Source organism: Podarcis gaigeae (genome assembly GCF_964106915.1).
Source record: "Podarcis gaigeae genome assembly, chromosome: 2".
Classification (NCBI taxonomy): Eukaryota; Metazoa; Chordata; class Lepidosauria; order Squamata; family Lacertidae; genus Podarcis; species Podarcis gaigeae.
This window is the reverse complement of record NC_139679.1, coordinates 95058136-95077556: the sequence shown is the minus strand read 5'-3', so window position 1 is coordinate 95077556 and position 19421 is coordinate 95058136. Positions and strand designations below refer to the sequence as shown.

The 19421-nt window shown below is 40.8% G+C and overlaps 1 protein-coding gene and 2 long non-coding RNA genes across 9 annotated transcripts in view; 2 read left to right on the top strand and 1 right to left on the bottom strand.

Annotated features, from left to right (window-relative positions):
- The window catches only part of CHL1 (cell adhesion molecule L1 like), a 223229-nt gene extending 208291 nt beyond the window's left edge, over positions 1–14938 (top strand). For 4 of the 7 annotated variants that reach the window (XM_083723255.1, XM_083723258.1, XM_083723257.1 and 1 more), the window contains 4 exons: positions 4409–4570; positions 6319–6450; positions 7252–7324; positions 9813–14938. In XM_083723255.1, the coding sequence (XP_083579381.1) occupies positions 4409–4570; positions 6319–6450; positions 7252–7324; positions 9813–10029 (584 nt within the window). In that variant the 3' untranslated portion in view covers positions 10030–14938. The remainder of the gene's footprint in view (positions 1–4408; positions 4571–6318; positions 6451–7251; positions 7325–9812) is intronic. The other 3 variants (XM_083723259.1, XM_083723261.1, XM_083723260.1) reach the window with 1 other exon arrangement.
- The window catches only part of LOC310838183, a 196218-nt gene extending 181280 nt beyond the window's left edge, over positions 1–14938 (top strand). Inside the window, exon 2 of the long non-coding RNA XR_014560773.1 lies at positions 13686–14938. This is a non-coding gene — a long non-coding RNA (uncharacterized lncRNA). The remainder of the gene's footprint in view (positions 1–13685) is intronic.
- On the bottom strand, positions 12747–16756 carry LOC310838117. The gene is made up of 2 exons (XR_014560691.1): positions 15443–16756; positions 12747–15205 (listed from the first exon to the last, which is right to left on the bottom strand). It is a non-coding gene; the product is annotated as an uncharacterized lncRNA (long non-coding RNA).
- Between the last annotated feature and the right edge of the window lie 2665 nt (positions 16757–19421).

Here is a 19421-nt window from a genome sequence, read left to right as displayed (position 1 = left end):
TCCTCTACGTGATGTACACAGTCTGTCCCTCGAGATGCATTTGTGTGGAGGTCTTAAATTGTTATTTGGGACAAACACAGTGGCAATTTTCATGATCATGGCAACACCTATTTCTAATGCTGCAATCACAGCAATTGTTTCTGGCTGGATGCAGCTGTATCTGTGAATGGCTCAGATCATACACTATATTCATAGCAATGATGTATCTGCTAAGATAGCTTGTATGGAGAAAGGTCTGAATGCCTGAAGCAACTATCAAAAGCTATCTTTGTTCAGAATGAGATATCCCAGAGTTAGCCAGGAGGTAGTTCTACTTGCACAGCAGATCACTACGGTTTTAATAGTCATTCTTTAGAGGCAAATTTCACCAAGACTGTCTTAACTTTCCATTTGTCATGTGAAGTTGTTGATCAGAGACCAGCTGTCCAACATTTTGTGATAAGTGTGTTGAATAGCAGACACATATACTATGGGGGAAATTGTATAATAGCTCATCTTTGGGGAAGGTTTAGCTCATTTTCCCTACAGTATCATAAGTTCTCATAAATCTCCAAACCCGAGAGAAATCTTCTGAAATTGCAGTCAGGTGTTTAAGGTTCATGTGCTTCCCTTTGTTTAAGGTTCATGTGCTTCCCTTGGTACAGCAGAAAAATGAGGAATGGTGTTGGTTGGTTTATTTTATTATTGCTTCTATCTTTCTGTATATTAAAAATACATTTAAGCTGGCCGCTTTTGGTTTTCTAAAGCAAATGCCTATAGCTCAGTGACCTTTCAATTTATTGACCATAAATATGTCCTTACCAATGTGTTTTTGCTTTTTATTTTTCAGGTTTCTCCATTTCTTTTCCTGTTCTAGCTACAAATGCCTACCCAATTATCAATAATTTCTCTTCTGTAGGCATTGTGGGCCTATTGTATAATAAATAACTCACTTATTTGGGAGGGTATAGATGCTCAGCTCTTCCTCAGTGGACTTCTGCATTAAACAAATCTTAAGACCTCCCAGAGAACAAGTGCTTGAATCTCAGTACAGAAGTTTTCTGGAGGGCAATCCTGAAATCTGGCAAATTACCTGGATGTTTGGTAGATGTCTTTAAGATTCAAGGCTTCCCTGGCATCCAATCTCATAACAGCCACTGCCCTTTTCCTCTTGGATGGATAGGGGGAAGATACACTATCCATTTCAGCCCTTTCATGCCTACTTCAGACAGTTGGACTCCAAAATGTCTCTTTAAAAATCCCCTTCCCCAATCAAACAGCTGGTGAATTCCAGTGTTCAGCATGATTTGTAGGCCAGGAAACCAGCAAGGTTTCAGTGGAAATGAAGCCCCGGAAACAATGCCAGATTTACATATAAGCTAAACAAGCTATAGCTTAGGGCCCCACTCTTTTGGGGGCCCCTAAAAAATTTAAAGGGAAAAAATGGATGTACATTTCCAAAATATAAGATAAAAATAAAATAAAATAAAACCTACATACAACAACAATGTTTTGTGTTGTGTAGGCTCCTATGATGTAAGTAATGGGGCCCACCTGCTAGCCTGCTCCCTAAAATATCACTGATTTGCTCATTTCTATATCAATTACTTTGATAAAATACACATTTTGTTATGTGCAAATGGCTTTAGATACCTATTAGGTCCATAAATTACCATATAGTATATATTCAACACAAAAAAACAGTGACAATTTGTTGTTGACAAAGGACAGCTGGACATATAGAGGGCCCATTACCTTCAGTAGCTTAGGGCCTCATCAAACCTAAATCTGGCCCTGCCCAGAAGTGTATTAAGGACAGAATTTGCAATGGAGAACTCTCTTCTACAACCATAAGGTTCTTGACTAGTGGCTACCATCCAGAAGATCATAAGCACCACAGCTAAATAATGGAATAGCAGGTTCTGATCTTAGAAAAGAGACATGTGATCCTTTTGATTTGCCCTTGGTTCCTTTGCATAGTGATGTCCATGCACTGCTGTCTTTTAAATCACAGCCTTAACCACTGATTTATTATTACCATGATAAAATTTCCAACCTACAACAAATATCTCTGAAAGGTCACATATGCAAATAGAATGCGGGTGTAAAATTACTGCCATACTTATTCTACAAATTAGAGTCTCTTGCTACTTTTCCTTTCAGTTTTTAATCTCACGGAGCTGACATTTTCAAGTGTTTTGCATCATTCATTATGACAGAAATTGACACAACAGAGTTTATTTTTTGCCTTGTTGCCTTTTAGACAGCATTTCTATTAAGTGTACCATTTAGACTTTGAGTTGGGGGGGGGACATAATTAAAATATGACTTGTAATGACCTGCTGCTTAATTTGTGGTTTGATTAGAAAATGTAGTTTCAACTTTACAGAATTCATTTAGCAAAATCTACTCTGCTAGATAGTTTTAATTATGTTAAAACCCTTCGCATCAAATTTTGGTTAATGTGCCGATCAACATGTTCACTCTCTCTGTGGTGGTATAATAATTAAAGTAGTGATTGTAATTGATGGATTGTTGTCTTGGAGAAACATATCATATTCTGCTCTCTTTGACTATGCCCACAGTGTTCTTAATCTTTTCTTTTTTCCTTCAGTTGTCTTCTGAGTGTTAATCCCTCAAAGCTTCTGTTTGCTTGCTTTGTAGTTTCAGAACTAATGATCATAACTTCAGCACCAGACGGGCAGATAGTCCAAGAGTTTCCAAGCTCCATATTATGTGACTTAATAAACACCAAATAGCTTGTTCATAGTGGGACCTAGAATGATAAATTACATCCAGCAAATTAAGTCACCGAAGTCCTTGTTTAGAAAAAGTGCAAAAGAATCAGCACTATCTAATTTATTTTATATACTGCTACATATTCATAAAATATATAAGAGCAATTTACAACAGAAGCTTATAAGACCATGCAGTAAAAACCACATTAAAAAATAAGAAGTTTAAGAAGTTAGTTGGGTTTAAATTGCTGGGAATGTATTGAGGTTGCCTTGGGCAAGTCAACACTTCTTGGCTCATTTTAAATAGGATTACATCTCTGTTTGGGACCAACTTATCACATCTAATCCTTGATTGATAAATAAAATAATCTAAGTCATTATGCCACTACCTAATTAAAGTACATCTCAAGGTTGCTGTTGGGAGTTGAAGGAACCACATAGAAACATTTGCAACTTTCTGACAGTTCATATTCTGTCATTTTGAAAGTAGAGATAGGTCACTACATTAAAAAAAAGTCTTATGGATCAATTATATTAGTTATCCTATTTCACAGTCAAAGTAGTCTGTATTTTAACAGATTTTTATTAATGAGCATATAGCCATGTTCAGCTTTAGGCTAGTAGTGATTGTGGGTTTTTAAAGAGCAACAAACCATGATCTCTGTTTTGCACATAGCGGGAACCCAAATCTTCCTGGTTTGTGTATCTGACTCACACAAGTGGAAGAGTGAGAATAGAATGATCAAAGAGTGTGCACTTATACGCCACTTGTTCACAGTAAACTAAAAAGTCTCATTACATGCCAATCATAAGATAAATTGAATCTGACCAAATAGCCCTATTCCACTGACATTTAAACCTGAAACTCAATGGAATTTAAGTTAAATCAATAAGACAAAACTCACTTTTCATGCAAGGAATCCATCCTGAGGTGTGACTATAGGCTTCATATTAGGTCAGGCATAGGCAAACTTGGCCCTCCAGATGTTTTGGGACTACAACTCCCATCATCCCTAGCTAACAAGACCAGTGGTCAGGGATGATGGGAGTTGTAGTCCCAAAACATCTGGAGGGCCATGTTTGCCTATGCCTGTGTTAGGTAGATTCTGTTTATACTATTTTGTGATGCTCAGAAACAAAGCTCAATGAGAACAGAGCAGTTAGCAGCAGTTTTCCAGCCTTTCTTAACAGATATAGATTTAAATATAAATGTTATCATATAAAAATGATTTATGTGATATTAAAATTATTTATGTGAATATAAAGATTACCTAGAAATAGAAAAGTATTATTATATTTCAAATACTGACATTTATATTCAGTGTTCTCCAGAATACTTATAATTAAGGCAAAGCACCTAATAACCTAAACGAGCAGGTCTTGTTCAAAATTTTAATTAATCTGTTATCTAAGGTAGAAGCAAACCTCATCAGGTTATACTGTCAACTTCTTCTCCATACGTTTTGTGTTACATTATACATTGCAATATATACAACATACCGGTAGTTCTTTTAATTTGAATCCTAAACGATCCCCAAGGGAAACACTGATGATGTTCACATAATCGCTTACCTAATCCTTGGAAGGGAATAGCTAAACATGTTCATATTTACCTGTATTGATTTTGTAACTGTGCCTTCGAAGGCCCTAACCCAATTCACATATTTTACTTAACTCTGTACATTTCATAGGTAAAGCTGTCGGGAAGATTTCTGAAGCAGTAAATCCCACCCCAAAGACTCAGCCTCTTGAGGCACTTGAGCCTGGAACTGCACACACAGTTCGACTAGTAACTAAGAATTGGGTTGATAATAATAGCATTTCTGCAGATGTAATAGACGCCAGGGGGAGAGGTGAGAATTTTCTAAGGCCTCTAATATGGCCATTATTTTTGTAAAGCAAAGTTTAGCAATATAATTGCAAGTTGCTTCAGATAGAGAGCATTATATAAACACATTTGGAGAATACAGACCCACTGCCAACAATCTCATTGAGATTTCAACCATCGACTTCAACAGAAGCAACGCTCACTCAACTCACAATTCTCAAGCCACTCTCTGTTGAGGAATTTCAGGCCGGGCCTTGGCCATAAAGGCTTCTGCTGATGAAACCAGAGATCAAGCAGTGAGTCAGTTCCATTTGTGAGCTGCTTCCTTCTTCAGGAGGACCTTGAGTCATGAGGTCCATCCCAAGCAGGCAGCTCTATGAGGTGACATTTTAGTCGTCAATACCTTTTTGTCTTGTGGATGGTTATTCTTATCACATTTTTGCTTTAGGCAGATAAAGTTTGCAAATGGTTTTATCTGTGACTAGAGTCATCCTACTCCACTGGTGGTGATGCAGCAAAGAGAAGAGCAATCCTATATTGCACGGGGGGGGGGGGGAGATTTAAGCGGTGGATGACCCACCATTGCCAAAGCCCTGCCATCTCACCTTCTGCTATGGTGGAAAGGGCTTGCATTTTTTTGCCTGCATTAAAAAAACACCAAAATCCCTCACATTGAAACCAATAAGAGACCACTTAATTATAACTGTGTCAGACTGGTATTATTATTATTATTATATAAATTTGTATACCCATAGACCTCAGGGTGGTTCACAACACAAGGCGCTCAGTTAAGGGGCTCAGTCAATTGGCATATATGAAAAACAAAGAGATTCAGCAGATTCAAGGCCACCCACAGAGTTCCCTGTTTTGCCCCCTAACACTGATGGAACACTGAAGGCAGTACATCACAACTTAGAGAAGAAGAAGAGGAGGAGGAGGAGGAGGAGGAGGAGGAGGAGTTTGGATTTGATATCCTGCTTTATCACTACCCTAAGGAGCCTCAAAGTCTCCAGTATGGGCAGCAAGCAGAGTTCTGCCTCGCCAATGGAATCACTCTTCTGTCCAGTTCAAACACCATTCAGTTAGTTTTATGCAGAGGTTAAGGGTAGTCTCCTTGCTTTTGTAGCTTTCCCTAAGCTCGATCTCCCATAAAACTCACTTGTACCAGTGTAGGTGAGTCCGGCGCTGGCCGATTTCCATTTGTACTCCAGAGTGAGTGGCTTGAGAATTACAGTCTAGATTTAAAATGCCTCTCCGCACATTGCATTGCCAAGAAGGGTGAAAGTGAAATGATTTTTAAAATGTTGAATGTGTATTATCTACAGACTTTAGCTGCTATGCCAAATCCCCAGCGGGTAGGTCTCTTGCTCCTTGCATCTTAAATGCAGCTAGCTAAGCACTTGCATGTGTTCTGTATACTTTTTAACTCTGTCTCTATTCCAAAAACTGCTTTTGCATGACATGCTTACCTAAGATCTGTATTGGCTTTCCTATTTGGCATGAATCTCTTTAATCAAAATCTTTGTTGGAATTCTCATTCCAGAGATCAGTTGTGTGTGCTGCAAACTATTTCTTTGCCTTTAATATAAATGTTGATCCTCAGTTCTCTCCCACTTGGAATGATGGATTCTGTTCCTCTATAGCAAAAAGTGTTTCATGCAGAATCAGTTTTAAAATGCATCTTTTAAGTTATTGTAAATGAGAATATAATGATTTGGATATTCTTCTTTTCTGATGCACGTACCCCCCCCCCCCAATTTCTCTCATTTAAAGCATCCATTGGGATTTATGAAAGAATCTCTACGCAAGGCTGGTTTATTGGACTGATGGGTGCCATTGCTCTTCTGACTTTATTGTTGCTCACAGTCTGCTTTGTTAAAAGGAACAAAGGAGGGAAATACTCAGGTAAACCAAGCTTGTGCTCTCCAAACTGAATACACCTCATCTAACTCATGTTCAAACCACTGTTAGACTGCCACAAGCTCCATGATCCCCTCCAAGAAATGGTGCTCTGTGGGTCCATTTCAGCCATTGAGGGGCCTTGCAGAATTTCTGGAAGTGAGCCTTCCTCTCTGTTGTCCCATCCCCTTATCCCAAGGTAAGGCTTCCAAAGGGAAGATGGGAACTCCAATAGGGAGTTTGTGAGAGGAATCAATCACAGCTTGTAAGGTAAAGGTAAAGGGACCCCTGACCATTAGGTCAAGTCATGGAGGACTCTGGGGTTGCGGCGCTCATCTCGCTTTATTGGCCGAGGAAGGCAGCGTACAGCTTCCGGGTCATGCGGCCAGCATGACTAAGCCACTTCTGGCAAACCAGAGCAGCGCATAAAAACGCCGTTTACCTTCCTGCTGGAGTGGTACTTATTTATCTACTTGCACTTTGATGTGGTTTCGAACTGCTAGGTGGGCTGGAGCAGGGACCGAGCAATGGGCGCTCACCCTGTTGTGGGGATTCGAACCGCCAACCTTCTGATCGGAAAGCCCAAGAGGTTCGGTGGTTTAACCCACAGCGCCACCCGCGGCCCAATCACAGCTTGTAGTTGGTGCCAAATTTAAAAGGTGCTGTGTTCAAGCTCAGTTTGCCAGGGAAGGCTCCAGCTTCTTCCTCTGCAGCCATATCATTACCTGCTCACAATGTCACATATGAGCAGAGCAAATGGGATTTGCAGAGAACAACTGAGAAAGTCTTATCTCTCATTCTGTACAGTGAAAGAAAAAGAAGATTTGCATCCAGATCCCGAAGGCCAATCCATAAAAGATGAAATCTTTGGTGAATATAGGTTAGTGCGTGCTTATAGCTCTTTGCATTGAACTATCGATTGGAATGTCTTTTAATAAAAACAACACAAGCAATCATTTTTCAAAGGAAATCTCGTGAGATCCTACATTGGCATGAAATGCATCTAGAATACTGAAGTTCACACACATGTTGATGAAGGAAAATGGCTGGTGGAATGGTTCTTCAAAGTGAATTGTTTCTTGTCTAGATCTCTAGATATATTAAAGGTGGTTTTATTTCCAGATTGGGCACTTACTGTTAGTGATAAAGGAAAAAATAGATATAGAAGGAAGATTTCCTGGATGCCAAGATCCAGGTTTGAGGGAAGTACTCTTTGGTAAGAGAACTCCAGAAGAGACTTAAAATCATAAAACATGTAGCAAGGTAAAGCATAGAAATATAGGCTGTTAGACGTTTAAAATATGTCCTTGTGAGTTCCAAAACTTTCTTCTTCCCTTAGCATAGAAAAGACCACACTTTTGGTAAGTTAAAAATGGTTTACTTACAAAGTCTCCAAAGGTCAGGTCCACGTGTTTTCCCATACATCAGTTAGAAAACACAGGCAGTCAAACTTGGCTTAGTTACAGTGGTGAAAGTTCCTAAATTATTGGTATAAGAACACAATAGTGGCTTGTAAAAGCCATGCAGTCTGAACTTGGGGCAACCAGCTCAGACCTCTTCATACACTGAGCTTCTTGGGTATCTGAATGGTTACAAAAGTATTGATTACCCTCCTCCCAAGCTGAGGGGGATTGACCTAGTTACGCCTGGCAGGAGAGCTTACTCTATGACATTAACCCCTTCATGCATTGATTAGACTTAAGCATGTTGATTATGAGAGGCTGGTTATCCCACATTTATCTAGTAGGCAGGTCTTGTTGCTATTATATAATGCATAGAATTCTATAAAACTGCTTAGTTGTTATCTATAAGCTGGAGAAACTCACCACATATGCAGTGCAGATTTCCACCTGTGCACATGGACAATCCCTTGCATAACAGAAACAAATGAATGAATGGGGTCTCTGTTTGAAATTTGCCACACTGTTGTGAGCAATGCAAGTTATTATACGTATTAAAATCTATGTCAACCATATGTAATGACTGTTTCCTGATCCAGCAAACCAGCTGTTCCTCATGGTGATCCACCTAAGGTACAAAACCACATAATGTACCATTTACAAGTTCTGCATAATTCCTTGTATATTTAATTTTTAATGCTTTCTTAATGGGACAGATAATTAGAAAGGTAAGCAAGTCATGCAGGTGGTATCTTTCAGTCCGCAGGTAAAGTATCAGGTTCACCTCCATGCCTTGATTATCCCTCCAACATTGGTATCTTCTTCCCTTTCCTTGGTTTCTGCTCAAAGGTGGATGTGTCAGACTTACCTTCCCATTTATTCCTTCTTCCCTTCTCTTCCTACTTTCTGAGTAGAAATTGCTCCTCCGATTCAACAATATTTGCACCAATTTGGGTGATCTAAGAATCTTTATTACCTTCTTGTAACTTATAAGTAGATAATGTTATATAGACAAGAGTGTAGTGAAAGGATATCTGTAACCCAGGAACTTGTGTCATGGTAAAATAAAACCAAGCGTGTGAAAGATTCAATTATATAGATCAGGAATGGGAAATCTGTGATCCTCCAGATATTGTTGGACTCCAGGTTCCATGAGCCCTAGCTAGCATGGCTGAAAGTCAGGGATGATGGGAGTTGTAATCCCACAACATCTGGAAGGCCACCAGTTCCCTGATCGATTGTTTTCCTCAAGAAGCTTCCATGGTTCACAGAGTTATTAAAATAAGCAAATTTAAAATGTAAGTAGATTATGCTGGATCCTATTAATAACTATCTAATTTCCTTTTCACTTGGATAAACCAGCAGCTTCCAAAACTAAACTATAATTAGAGTTGTAATTAAAGGAGACTTATTTGTTTTTTTTCCACTTAGTCAGGAGACTTTAGAATTTCTTTGCATTTCTGTATCATGGTGTGGTGGTTGAGGGTGGAGTCTTTGTTTTCCATTCCAGAAAACATTTCCTTAGCACTCTGCAGCCACCCCAGCTGCTCATACTTCCTGATGTGAAAAAGCCACATGGGCAGAGTACTTGGCTATCGAGCGCCTAAGTTTGCTGTGCTGGCAGATTTTGTTTTTTTCACTTTCTGCCCTGATTTCTTTAAAAGTAAAAAGACTTCAAGGTTAAAGAACAATCATGGACACTACCTCCCCTCCTTCCAGTTAAAGACATCATGGGATTTTTCAGGAAGTGCAAGCAGTTAGGAAGGTTGCAGGATGCAGAACACCGGAGACACGATTTGCAGAAAGAAAGAAATGACGCTCAGAAAACCCCTTGGCCATCTCGGAATAGGCAAACTAAAATTGACAGTGTTCTTGCTCCAAATAGTTTTCCCAATTGCTCTTTTCCCTTGATGTGACTATGTGGAAAATGCCTGTTTGTGCTTCTGATCCATGCTTCTCTTTTTATAGTGACAGCGATGAAAAGCCACTCAAAGGGAGCCTGAGGTCTCTTAACATGGACATCAAAACTGCAGAAAGTGCTGACAGTTTGGTGGATTATGGAGACGGGGACCACAGAATGTTCAATGAAGATGGCTCTTTTATTGGAGCTTACACGGGCTGCAAGGAAAAAGCATCGGTTGAAAGCATTGGCAGTTCTACAGCAACCTTCCCTCTCCATGCATAAGATGTTAGCATGAATAATTCATTTCAGATCACCATATTTATCGTTTACTAGCCATCAAATATCATACAGGTCAGACGTAGGCTGCAGGAAAGTTCAAGACCTTGACATCTGGCCTATGTAGAAATAGGCGGTTGACTTCGAAAGCTGGTTTTTGAGACTCTTCTTCCTCAAGGTGCGGTGGTTTTCAGTTAGTTAAAATGTGACTCAGACCTACAGTTTGGTAAGATATATGCCACTCAGTCTGACCAAAACCATGGCTACTTCAGTGTTATATATGTATATAGGGATCTGGTGCCCTCCATGTTTCTTACGACCCAGTCCTTTAGATATGTGTGGCTGCAATGGCACTCAAGCAGCTTACACTAACATGTTTACTATGGCGTCTTTGGTTTCGATGGTGGGTCACAGGAGTCCTCTTGCACTGCCTCTCAGATGCAACCGCATTTTAAAAAGTGACTACCAATTACTGGATGCTTAGGATTGTGCTGGCATGACTCACCCTGGGTTGGCCAATGTCAGATAGGATGCTGTCTGACCAAATCATTGCCAGCCCTGCCTCTGCTAAACCCACCTGGTGCTCAGTTCTCTGCTGCACAGCAACACTATGCTATGCCGTACCAGTGTGTTGCATCTGCCAATGGTGTGCTAACACTGACCCACAGTAGCAGTGTGGCATCTTGTATCCAGAACGATCCCAGTGCAATGTACTCTACAACTCACCCACTCAATTCCGAATGTTTGTTGGCACACTATAGCTAAAAGGATTGGACCTTCCTTTGTTTCTCATTGCCTTTGCATAAACATTTCAAAGCCCATTTTCTAATACTATCATAACCCCGGTACTTACAGGGATCAGACTCCGGGCAGAGAAATCAACAGTTACTTATAGTAAAGTCCTACATAGTAAAGAGAGAGAGAGAGAATTCTAAATAATGCATTCCAAATGCTACATTATTTAATGTCCTAAAGGCAACTTCCCCAATGATTATGGAATTCGTATTCCGTGTTGATGGCAGGGGCTTCGAAATGCAGCATGATCTACCTTCTGCCAAACTTCCTGAAACATTGGATTAAAAGTTTTTCTCCTCGTTTTGACCACTAGCTGGTGCTCTTTCTTTAGGAAATCAGCTGCAACAGCTTTCTTCTGGCTGGGGAAAGCACAGGTCTGATTCAGAGCAATTGAGTTCCGGTCGGTTCAGGGGGGATATAGGTTCTCTGACTGCTTAGCACCCCTTTTAAGCAAAGTGCTGCCTTTTGAAGCAAACTAGGTTTATCAGTACCCTAGCTGTATATTTGTACACCCACACACCTTTTTGTACATATTCTGTTTATATTGTTGGAATGGGGGAAAGATACTTTTTAATTTTTTGCTGCTGTTGTTCTGGGGTTGTTGGTTGTTGTTTTTTTTTGCAGCAAAACACAATGGTTTCTGGGACCATGGAGCTGAGGATCAACTGGGTTTCTCTTGTCAAGTCCAGTTTTATATGAATGAGGTACATTTTCCATACAAAACATGTTGAGAAGCGTTTCTGCTGTACTCAATTTCCCCCCTCTTGTTACACACACACACAAACACACACACACACACAATCCCCCATTGAATATTTTAAAATTCATTGCAGGCACAGCTTATGTGCTACTGAATCAAAGGAAATGACATTACTGAAAAAAAGTCTTTTATATATTATTTTTTAGTCCCAGCAGATTTGTCTATTTGGGCTTGTAGAACAACTGTTACCCAGTACTAGAATTATTCCAGTGAGTTTTATGCACACGTGGTCAGGTTAATGACAATGATATTGGAGGCTGCTGCATGAAAAAATTATCCCAGGGTGAGATATCTCAGCATTTTGTGTGAACATATAGTCAGTTTGTTATTCAACCTTTCCCCATATTATTTGGTAAGCATTTACATATGCATACTGATAAATCTGGTGCATGCATTTTAAAAAATAAATTCTGATCATGTACAAATGTTATGCTACTATTGTTCTCTTTTGAGGTGATTATGGAATTTAACAAATAGTGATGGAGAACTAGCTCCACTTACTCCAGGGCGGACTCAGAATCTTCATAGGGCTTCAGTTTAGTGCAAAGGGCATCCCAGTTGGCAACACTTCAGTCAGTTACTTTTGGGGGGGTTATTAGAGCATTTGGTGCCAAGATGACTGAGATAATTTAGGCTCTTATAACAGTTCACACAGGTCGTTCTTTTGGCCTGTTCCACAGGTGACAGAGGAGACTGCGTCACCAAGATTGGCTGTGTGTTATCGTTTATCAACTTAAAATCTGGCAGAGAGTGAGGAAGCTTGTGTCATTCCTTCAGTGGTATTTTGGAAAGTAGTAAAATCCGAACTAGATACACAGATGCAGCAATGCCTTTTTTGTGCAAATGCCACAGAGGAAAAATCTGAGCCAAAGTCTCATGTGCCTTCTTTAGAGGGACTGAGGAGCTGGATGGATGCAAAGCATTCAATGCCCTTCAGGGCCCACCATATGATGTGGAAATTTGCTAGTCCCCAAGGACTCAAAACGCGAGGCTGACCTCCCAATGTTGGTTCAAAAATCTGCTGGGGGGACGGGACACAAAAGCCCTGTTAAGGCATTCAGTCACCTGGGAGCACCTTGTTGACCATCACATAACAGCAGTATGTATCAGACTTTTTACAAATGCTTTATGATGCTACGGCAATATCCCTTCTGTTTCCCATTTATCATATGAGTGCTTTTATCTATTCCAATTTTTCCTTCAGAAGGTGTAAACCTTAATGTCACATCTCAAAGCTAGAAGAAAACATCAAATGCCAAAAGAGAGTGCACAATGAAAATGTTTTTAAAAATTGCATTGAATTGTTAAATATGTGTTAGCTGAATATTAATGAATAGTGTGAGATTTTGTTTTTTTTTAAAAAGTCTGCCTATTAATATCTTTCCATTGACACACTCTAAAGACTTCTTTAAAAACAACTCCTAAACATTCCTAGACATTCTCTTGAGCAAGAGAGGGAGGGAGTTGTGAAAAAGAAATATTAATGTTTTCCAGTATGAGCTTAATAGTTGAAGCCAGAATACATGCTGTGATTTTAGCAGGGATGTTGTTTCCCCCCACTATAAGTGTAAATTTGAGATGACATCTTAAAAGCAGAGGTTATGTTGAACCTCTTTCTGCATTCGGAAATAAAAAATTCCAGTAATATTAAATATTTGCCGCTTGATATGCAGAGCTGATAAACTGACATTGCATACTTAGATTTTCAGAAAGCTTAGGTGAAAGGGATGGGCCATACTTGGAAACTTCTTTTCTTCATGTATTCCTGCCCCAAGTCTACAGATTTGGAACTGTCAGGGTAAACCAGATTGTATTATGTACAGCCTGAAACAGCTAGCCACTGGAAAAACATAGTGAGAGCTAGTATATTAGCTACAATTGGTCCCAGTATCTTACTACGACCACCACCAATCACTATATGACTGAATAACACATTTGGAAAATTAAATGCAAAATTAAAATTATATCTAAAAAGCACCTCATGGTGATTTACAATGTGAAATCGGCCTAAGATTACAAAACGATATGGCTTTAAGGGTTTCAAATTGTACAAACAATGCAACATAGTAGATAAAACATCATAAGCCACTCCTTACTGGAAAGGGAGAAATAACTAATTCTTCTTTGTTTCATTATATTTATAAAGATTGTACAGAAAGCGTTTCAATAATAGAGTAGTTTTAGCAATATCCGTGAGATTATAGAGCAGCTGCTTTGAGGATTTTGATTTGTTTCGGAGCTCTTTTCCATAGGATGTGGACCCATGCTATGTTTATAGAAAAAGAAGTGCCAGAACTCTTCTTCCCTTATAATGGTAATGGCGCCCACTTGAGAGGTGCCAGAACTGAGTTCTGCTGAGTTCCAGCTGAAAAAAAAAGTCCTGCTGTGGACCCATGGTTGTGCAGAAATGGTCCAATTGCCATCTTCCTAAAATTTCCATTGACTTGGCAACAGAGCAGTCCCTCTCAGACTAGGATTTGTTTCAGTTGGAATATTAAGTCTTTCACCTTTGAACGTGCAATCATGTGCAGACTCCTGTGGAGGTAAACTGTCTTAAACCAAACCCTGTTCAGGGATCTGCCTCCCCACTCCCCACATTAAATTAGAATCATATTAAAAAGAAAGCCCTTTCTCCTCTTATCATGTTGTTGGTAAAATTTCTCCAGTGAGTAGCCTGTTCTGCATGATGGAGGCTGCATAATATATTGAATGCAAACTCCTGGGTAGAAACTCAGGGAGTGCAGGATGAGTGCAGGTTAGTTAAAAGTGTGACATTGGAGGTTTATTTGCAAATCATCCCTATGCACAAATGGGAGACAGGGTGGCTGCAGGGTTCTGAATTGTTTAGACCAACTGCAAGTACAGAACAGGCTGCCCACAGCAGAATTTGCTCCTCCAACACATGGAGGGTGATGGAGCCAAGCAAGGACATGGCAACCATGAAACTTTTTTCAGAGTAAACACAGAATTACACTATAAATCTGCCATTCCGAGTCTTAAATGTTTACATGTCAGTCCCATTCCTATTCACCTCAAGTCTCCAAATTTGGGATCATCTGTAATTTTTCAGCTTTTGCACAGAATTGGTCAGAGCCAAAGCATAGAATTTGTTCTTATATATACATATATACACATTTCTTCATGGGGAAAAAAAAAGATGGGGACATGAATACCAGGCGCATACTGTTACTTTTTGAAATAAATGTTAGTGGAGGTTTATTAAGGCTTAGAAAAGTGTGTTTGTATTGTAGTTGCTGTTTGTATCATGCCGATGTATATGTATGGTTTTAAAAAAATATTTTCATTCTACATGAATTTCAACTTTGCTAATAAAAGTTTGACTTGATGTAATCTTCAAAAGCCTGACTTGAGGTATCCTCTTATCCAATGAAAATATGAGAGTAGCACAAATTTTTGATGGCTCTCGGCACTCCCAGAGGCTGGCAATTCCATCTATGAAAATATGTTACCAAATATTGCTGTGTGTGTATTTTACAGTTGAACAACATGCCTGGAATTTTCTTCCAAAAAGATCTACCAATAAGCCCATCTTTGATCTTGTGCCATTGGGACCCCTGTTCTCATCACAGAACTATGCTCTCCATTGTGGTTTAACAGACAATCCCACTTTGAGAGAGTTTGGATTTTGATATCCCGCCTTTCACTCCCTTTAAGGAGTCTCAAAGCGGCTAACATTCTCCTTTCCCTTCCTCCCCCACAACAAACACTCTGTGAGGTGAGTGGGGCTGAGAGACTTCAGAGAAGTGTGACTGGCCCAAGGTCACCCAGCAGCTGCATGTGGAGGAGCGGGGACGCGAACCCGGTTCCCCAGATTACGAGACTACCGCTCAACCACTACACCACACTGGCAGGGAACTCTAGATATGGTAGCTCTAGGAATAGTGGTCTCCTTACAAGTCTCAGCATGCTTAACAGTGCCCAGGATTCTGCTGTTAAAATGGTAACATAGTGTTCTCAATGGATGCAGATGTGGTGTTAGAAAGAAGCCACTGTTCATGGTAATGCTTCCTCATAAAACTGGGAGTTTTGACGCTTTGAAAATATTTGCGAGATTTCCCTAATTCCCTCCAAATTCACCAATTAGGAAAGAGGCAGGGAAATGTTACAGGGGATTTCAGAAGACCCCAAAAGGGAGATTATGTCTCCAAAGCAAAGAAACTGAAAAGCAAATGACATACTGTGCCAGGGGAAAAATAAATATATATGTGTAAAATCTGACCAGCAGGATGTTGTGAACTGCAAACTGAGCCATAATACTTATTGGACTGATGGGAAATGGGAAGATGATGCCATTCAATTTGCAACCAATGCTTAGCACCTTCACCTCGGTCCCCAATTCACTTGCAGCATTCTTCTCACTTGTGTTATCAAACAATTCCTCTGTGCCACACACCCGTCTCTCTGCGACTGTGCATTTAATGTTTTCGACCTTTTTACCTTCATGAACTAAACACTCACAGAGGCCAAACCGTCAGTGCAAATAGAAATGCACCTTGGAAAGGTATTAACCTTTCAGGGAGGTCTCAAGGGCATTTGAAATTTTGCCATTACTATTCATATTCCACATATAATGAGATTGATACTTTTCTCAGTATCATAATGGGGAGAGGAAAAAACTCACAATCATGTGCTCCACTGGGCTGAGAATAAAGATGCTACTTCCACCTTCAGATACTGAAAGCACAGAGGTTCAGATTCATTGCAATATCATATGCTCCATGACTGACTGAAACCAGGAGATGAGGAGAAATGACAGCAGAAACGCAAAGTTAGGAGTGCAATATAGAACCATACGATCCAGCCTGAGGGACTCAGAATGAGTCAAGGTGCCATCTTGTTTACTTTGCCAGCAACGGGGTTCCAGCTGACCCCTGTCTAAAACATGGTAGTAAATTACAGTGAGGGGTTGGCATTGCTCTAACAGAGAGGTACAAAAGAACATAAGAATAGCCTACTAGATCAGACAAAGGCTTATCTTGTCCAGCATCCTGTTCTCATAGTGGCCAACCAGATGCCTGTGGAAAACCAGGGAGCAGAACATGAGCACAAGAGCCCTCTCCCCTCCCGTGGTTTCCAGCAATTGGTATTCAGAAGCATAGCTGCCTCCCGACTGTGGAGGCCAACCATAGGCGTCATGGCTTGTAGCCATTGATAGCTCTCTCTGCCCATGACTTGGTCTAATCATCTTTTTAAGCCACCCAAGGTGGTGGCCATCATTGCCTCCTGGGGGAACGGGTTCCATAGTTTTATTCTGCACTGTGCATCATCGGATGTCCACAAGTTCTGGTGTTATGAGTATTTCTCTATCCACTTTCTTTATAAATGTCTATCATGCTATCTCTGGCTCACCTTTTCTCTAAACTAAAATGTCCCAAACACTGCAGCCTTTCTCCCTAGAGGAGTCGCTCCATACCCCTGATCATTTTGGTGACCCTTTTCTGAAACTTTTCCAACTCTACAATGTCCTTTTAGAAGTGAGTTGACCAGAACTGTAAACAGTACTCTAAATGTATTTACACCATAGATTTGTATGACAGTGTTATGATATTGACTGGTTTATTTTCAATTCCTTTCCTAATCATTCCTGGCATGAAATTTGCCTTTTTCATGGCTGCCACACACTGGGTCAACATCTTCAGCAAGCAATCTGCTATGACCCCAAGGTCTTGCTCTTGTTCTGTCACCTACAGTACATATCCAATGAGCATATATGTGAAATTCAGATATTTTTTTTTGCTCAAACATGCATCACTCTACATTTATTTACATTGAACTGCATTTGTCATTTTACTACTCATTTACTCAGTTTGGAGAGGTCCTTTTGGCACTTTTTGCAATCACTTTTTTGTTTTAACAACCCTGAACAATTTAGTGTCATCAACAAACTTGGCCACTGCCCTGCTCACACCTGACTCTGGAACAAGTTATGAACAAGTTTAAAAGCACAGGTCCCAATACCAATCCTTAGGGGACTCCACTTTCTACTCTTCCATTGAAAAACTGTGCATTTATTTCTGTTCTTTGCTTCCTTCAACTTAACCAATTCCCGAGCCACAAGATTCTCTAATTCCTTGACTGCTAAGCTTACTCTTGGGAGTAGGGGCAAGGGAGTAGGGCCACCATTTCTCATGTGCAGGTATACTTGTCATTGATCTAACTAGAGCCACAATTTCATTAATTTGAAATATACCAGAGATCTAGTACAATGGGACTTCAGACACTAAGAATGTTGGCAATGCAACTATGCCTTGGGTGTGGGAGAGATAATGTATTGCCTACATCCACCTTGTCTGGACACACCTTTTCCGGTGACCTTCCTGTGGGAGACTTCCTGAGCAAGCTGGACATCAGTTCTCAGAACAGTCAGGCAGATGCCGGTTCCCATAATCCTTACAGGGACCACTGAGACTGAAACCAGGCCTGCTGGGCTCCCACCAGCACTTGCCACTGCCATCCTCCCTCTCCTCCATTGTCATGAAATGACTTGCTCTTATTGGTGATGGGAGGTGGCCATTTTTTAAGTCCCATGGCAACATTGTGCATTACTGACTCTACCTGTCAGGATACTGTCGGCGGCTCCTGGCTGGTTGCCCAGGAAAGTATAAAGACAAGGAAAAGTTTCTTATAGACCTTTTTTATTTCATACTTTATAGAGAGAGGCTGTAGACCCCAGCCTCTTGGATAATGACATTGTCCTGAGTGAATTTCCCTTCCCCTTCTCTCCCACTTCCTCATTCGTCGTCATCATCATCTCCTCTACGGGTGCTGCGGAGTCTTCAAGCTCTTTGCTCTCCTACTTATAAGGCTCACCAGCTTCTGGGAGATGGAGGGTCTGGAATGCTTTCTAATGATAATGTGTCGGCCAGGTATTGATGTGGCTCTTCCATGATTTCCCAACTTTCCCCCTCATCTGCCTCTGAGCTGTGACCTCCCTCAAACTCCTGTTATATTCTATACTGTCTTCCTCTTCCTCCTCCCTGGAAATGTCAGGTTGGGGGGGGCAGTTGCCACCACTCCTCCTCTGCCAAGTCCCTGACACCACCATTGTCACCACCACAGCTAGATAAATCTGCCAGTCCACCCGGAGAAGGAGAATATGAGTGGCAGCTGCAGCAGGATCACTAAGGGGTTCCTTTTCCTGCCCTAAGACCCCACAGCCCTTAGAAGCTGGCCTAGAAATCACCCTTCAGGACATGGGAAGGTGATTTATACTGAGTCAGACCATTGGTCTATTTAGCTCAGTATGGTCTACGTTGACTTGCAGCAACTCATCAGGGTTCCAGGAAGGAGACTCTCCCAAGACTGCCTGGAGATGCTGAGGGTTGAACTTTGGACCTTCTGCATGTAATAAGATGCTCTGCCACTGAGCTACGGCCCTTCACTTTTCTCATCTTGGTGCCTCTGGGTCCTCACTGATGATGTTCATGCTTAATTTAGCAGGGTGTAGGATGGGGGCGGAATTAGAATTCATTGGCTTTGCCTTCCATTGGCTCTACCTCTGCCTGCAGTTTGGGCTCCCAGCATTCTGCCCCACTAGTGCTGATAAGCACCAACCACCACTGGTGCATAGACTTCCCCCATGTCCAATTGAGGGTGATTTTATAACCAAAAGGCAATAAACAGAAAATTTCAGCAGTCTGTTCTGTTCTTTCTTTTTTAGTGGCTTCATAAGTCTGATGAGCTTATAGAATCATAGAATCATAGGGGTTGGAAGAGACCACAAGGGCCATCGAGTCCAACCCCCTGCCAAGCAGGAAACACCATCAGAGTACTCCTGACATATGGTTGTCAAGCCTCTGCTTAAAGACCTCCAAAGAAGGAG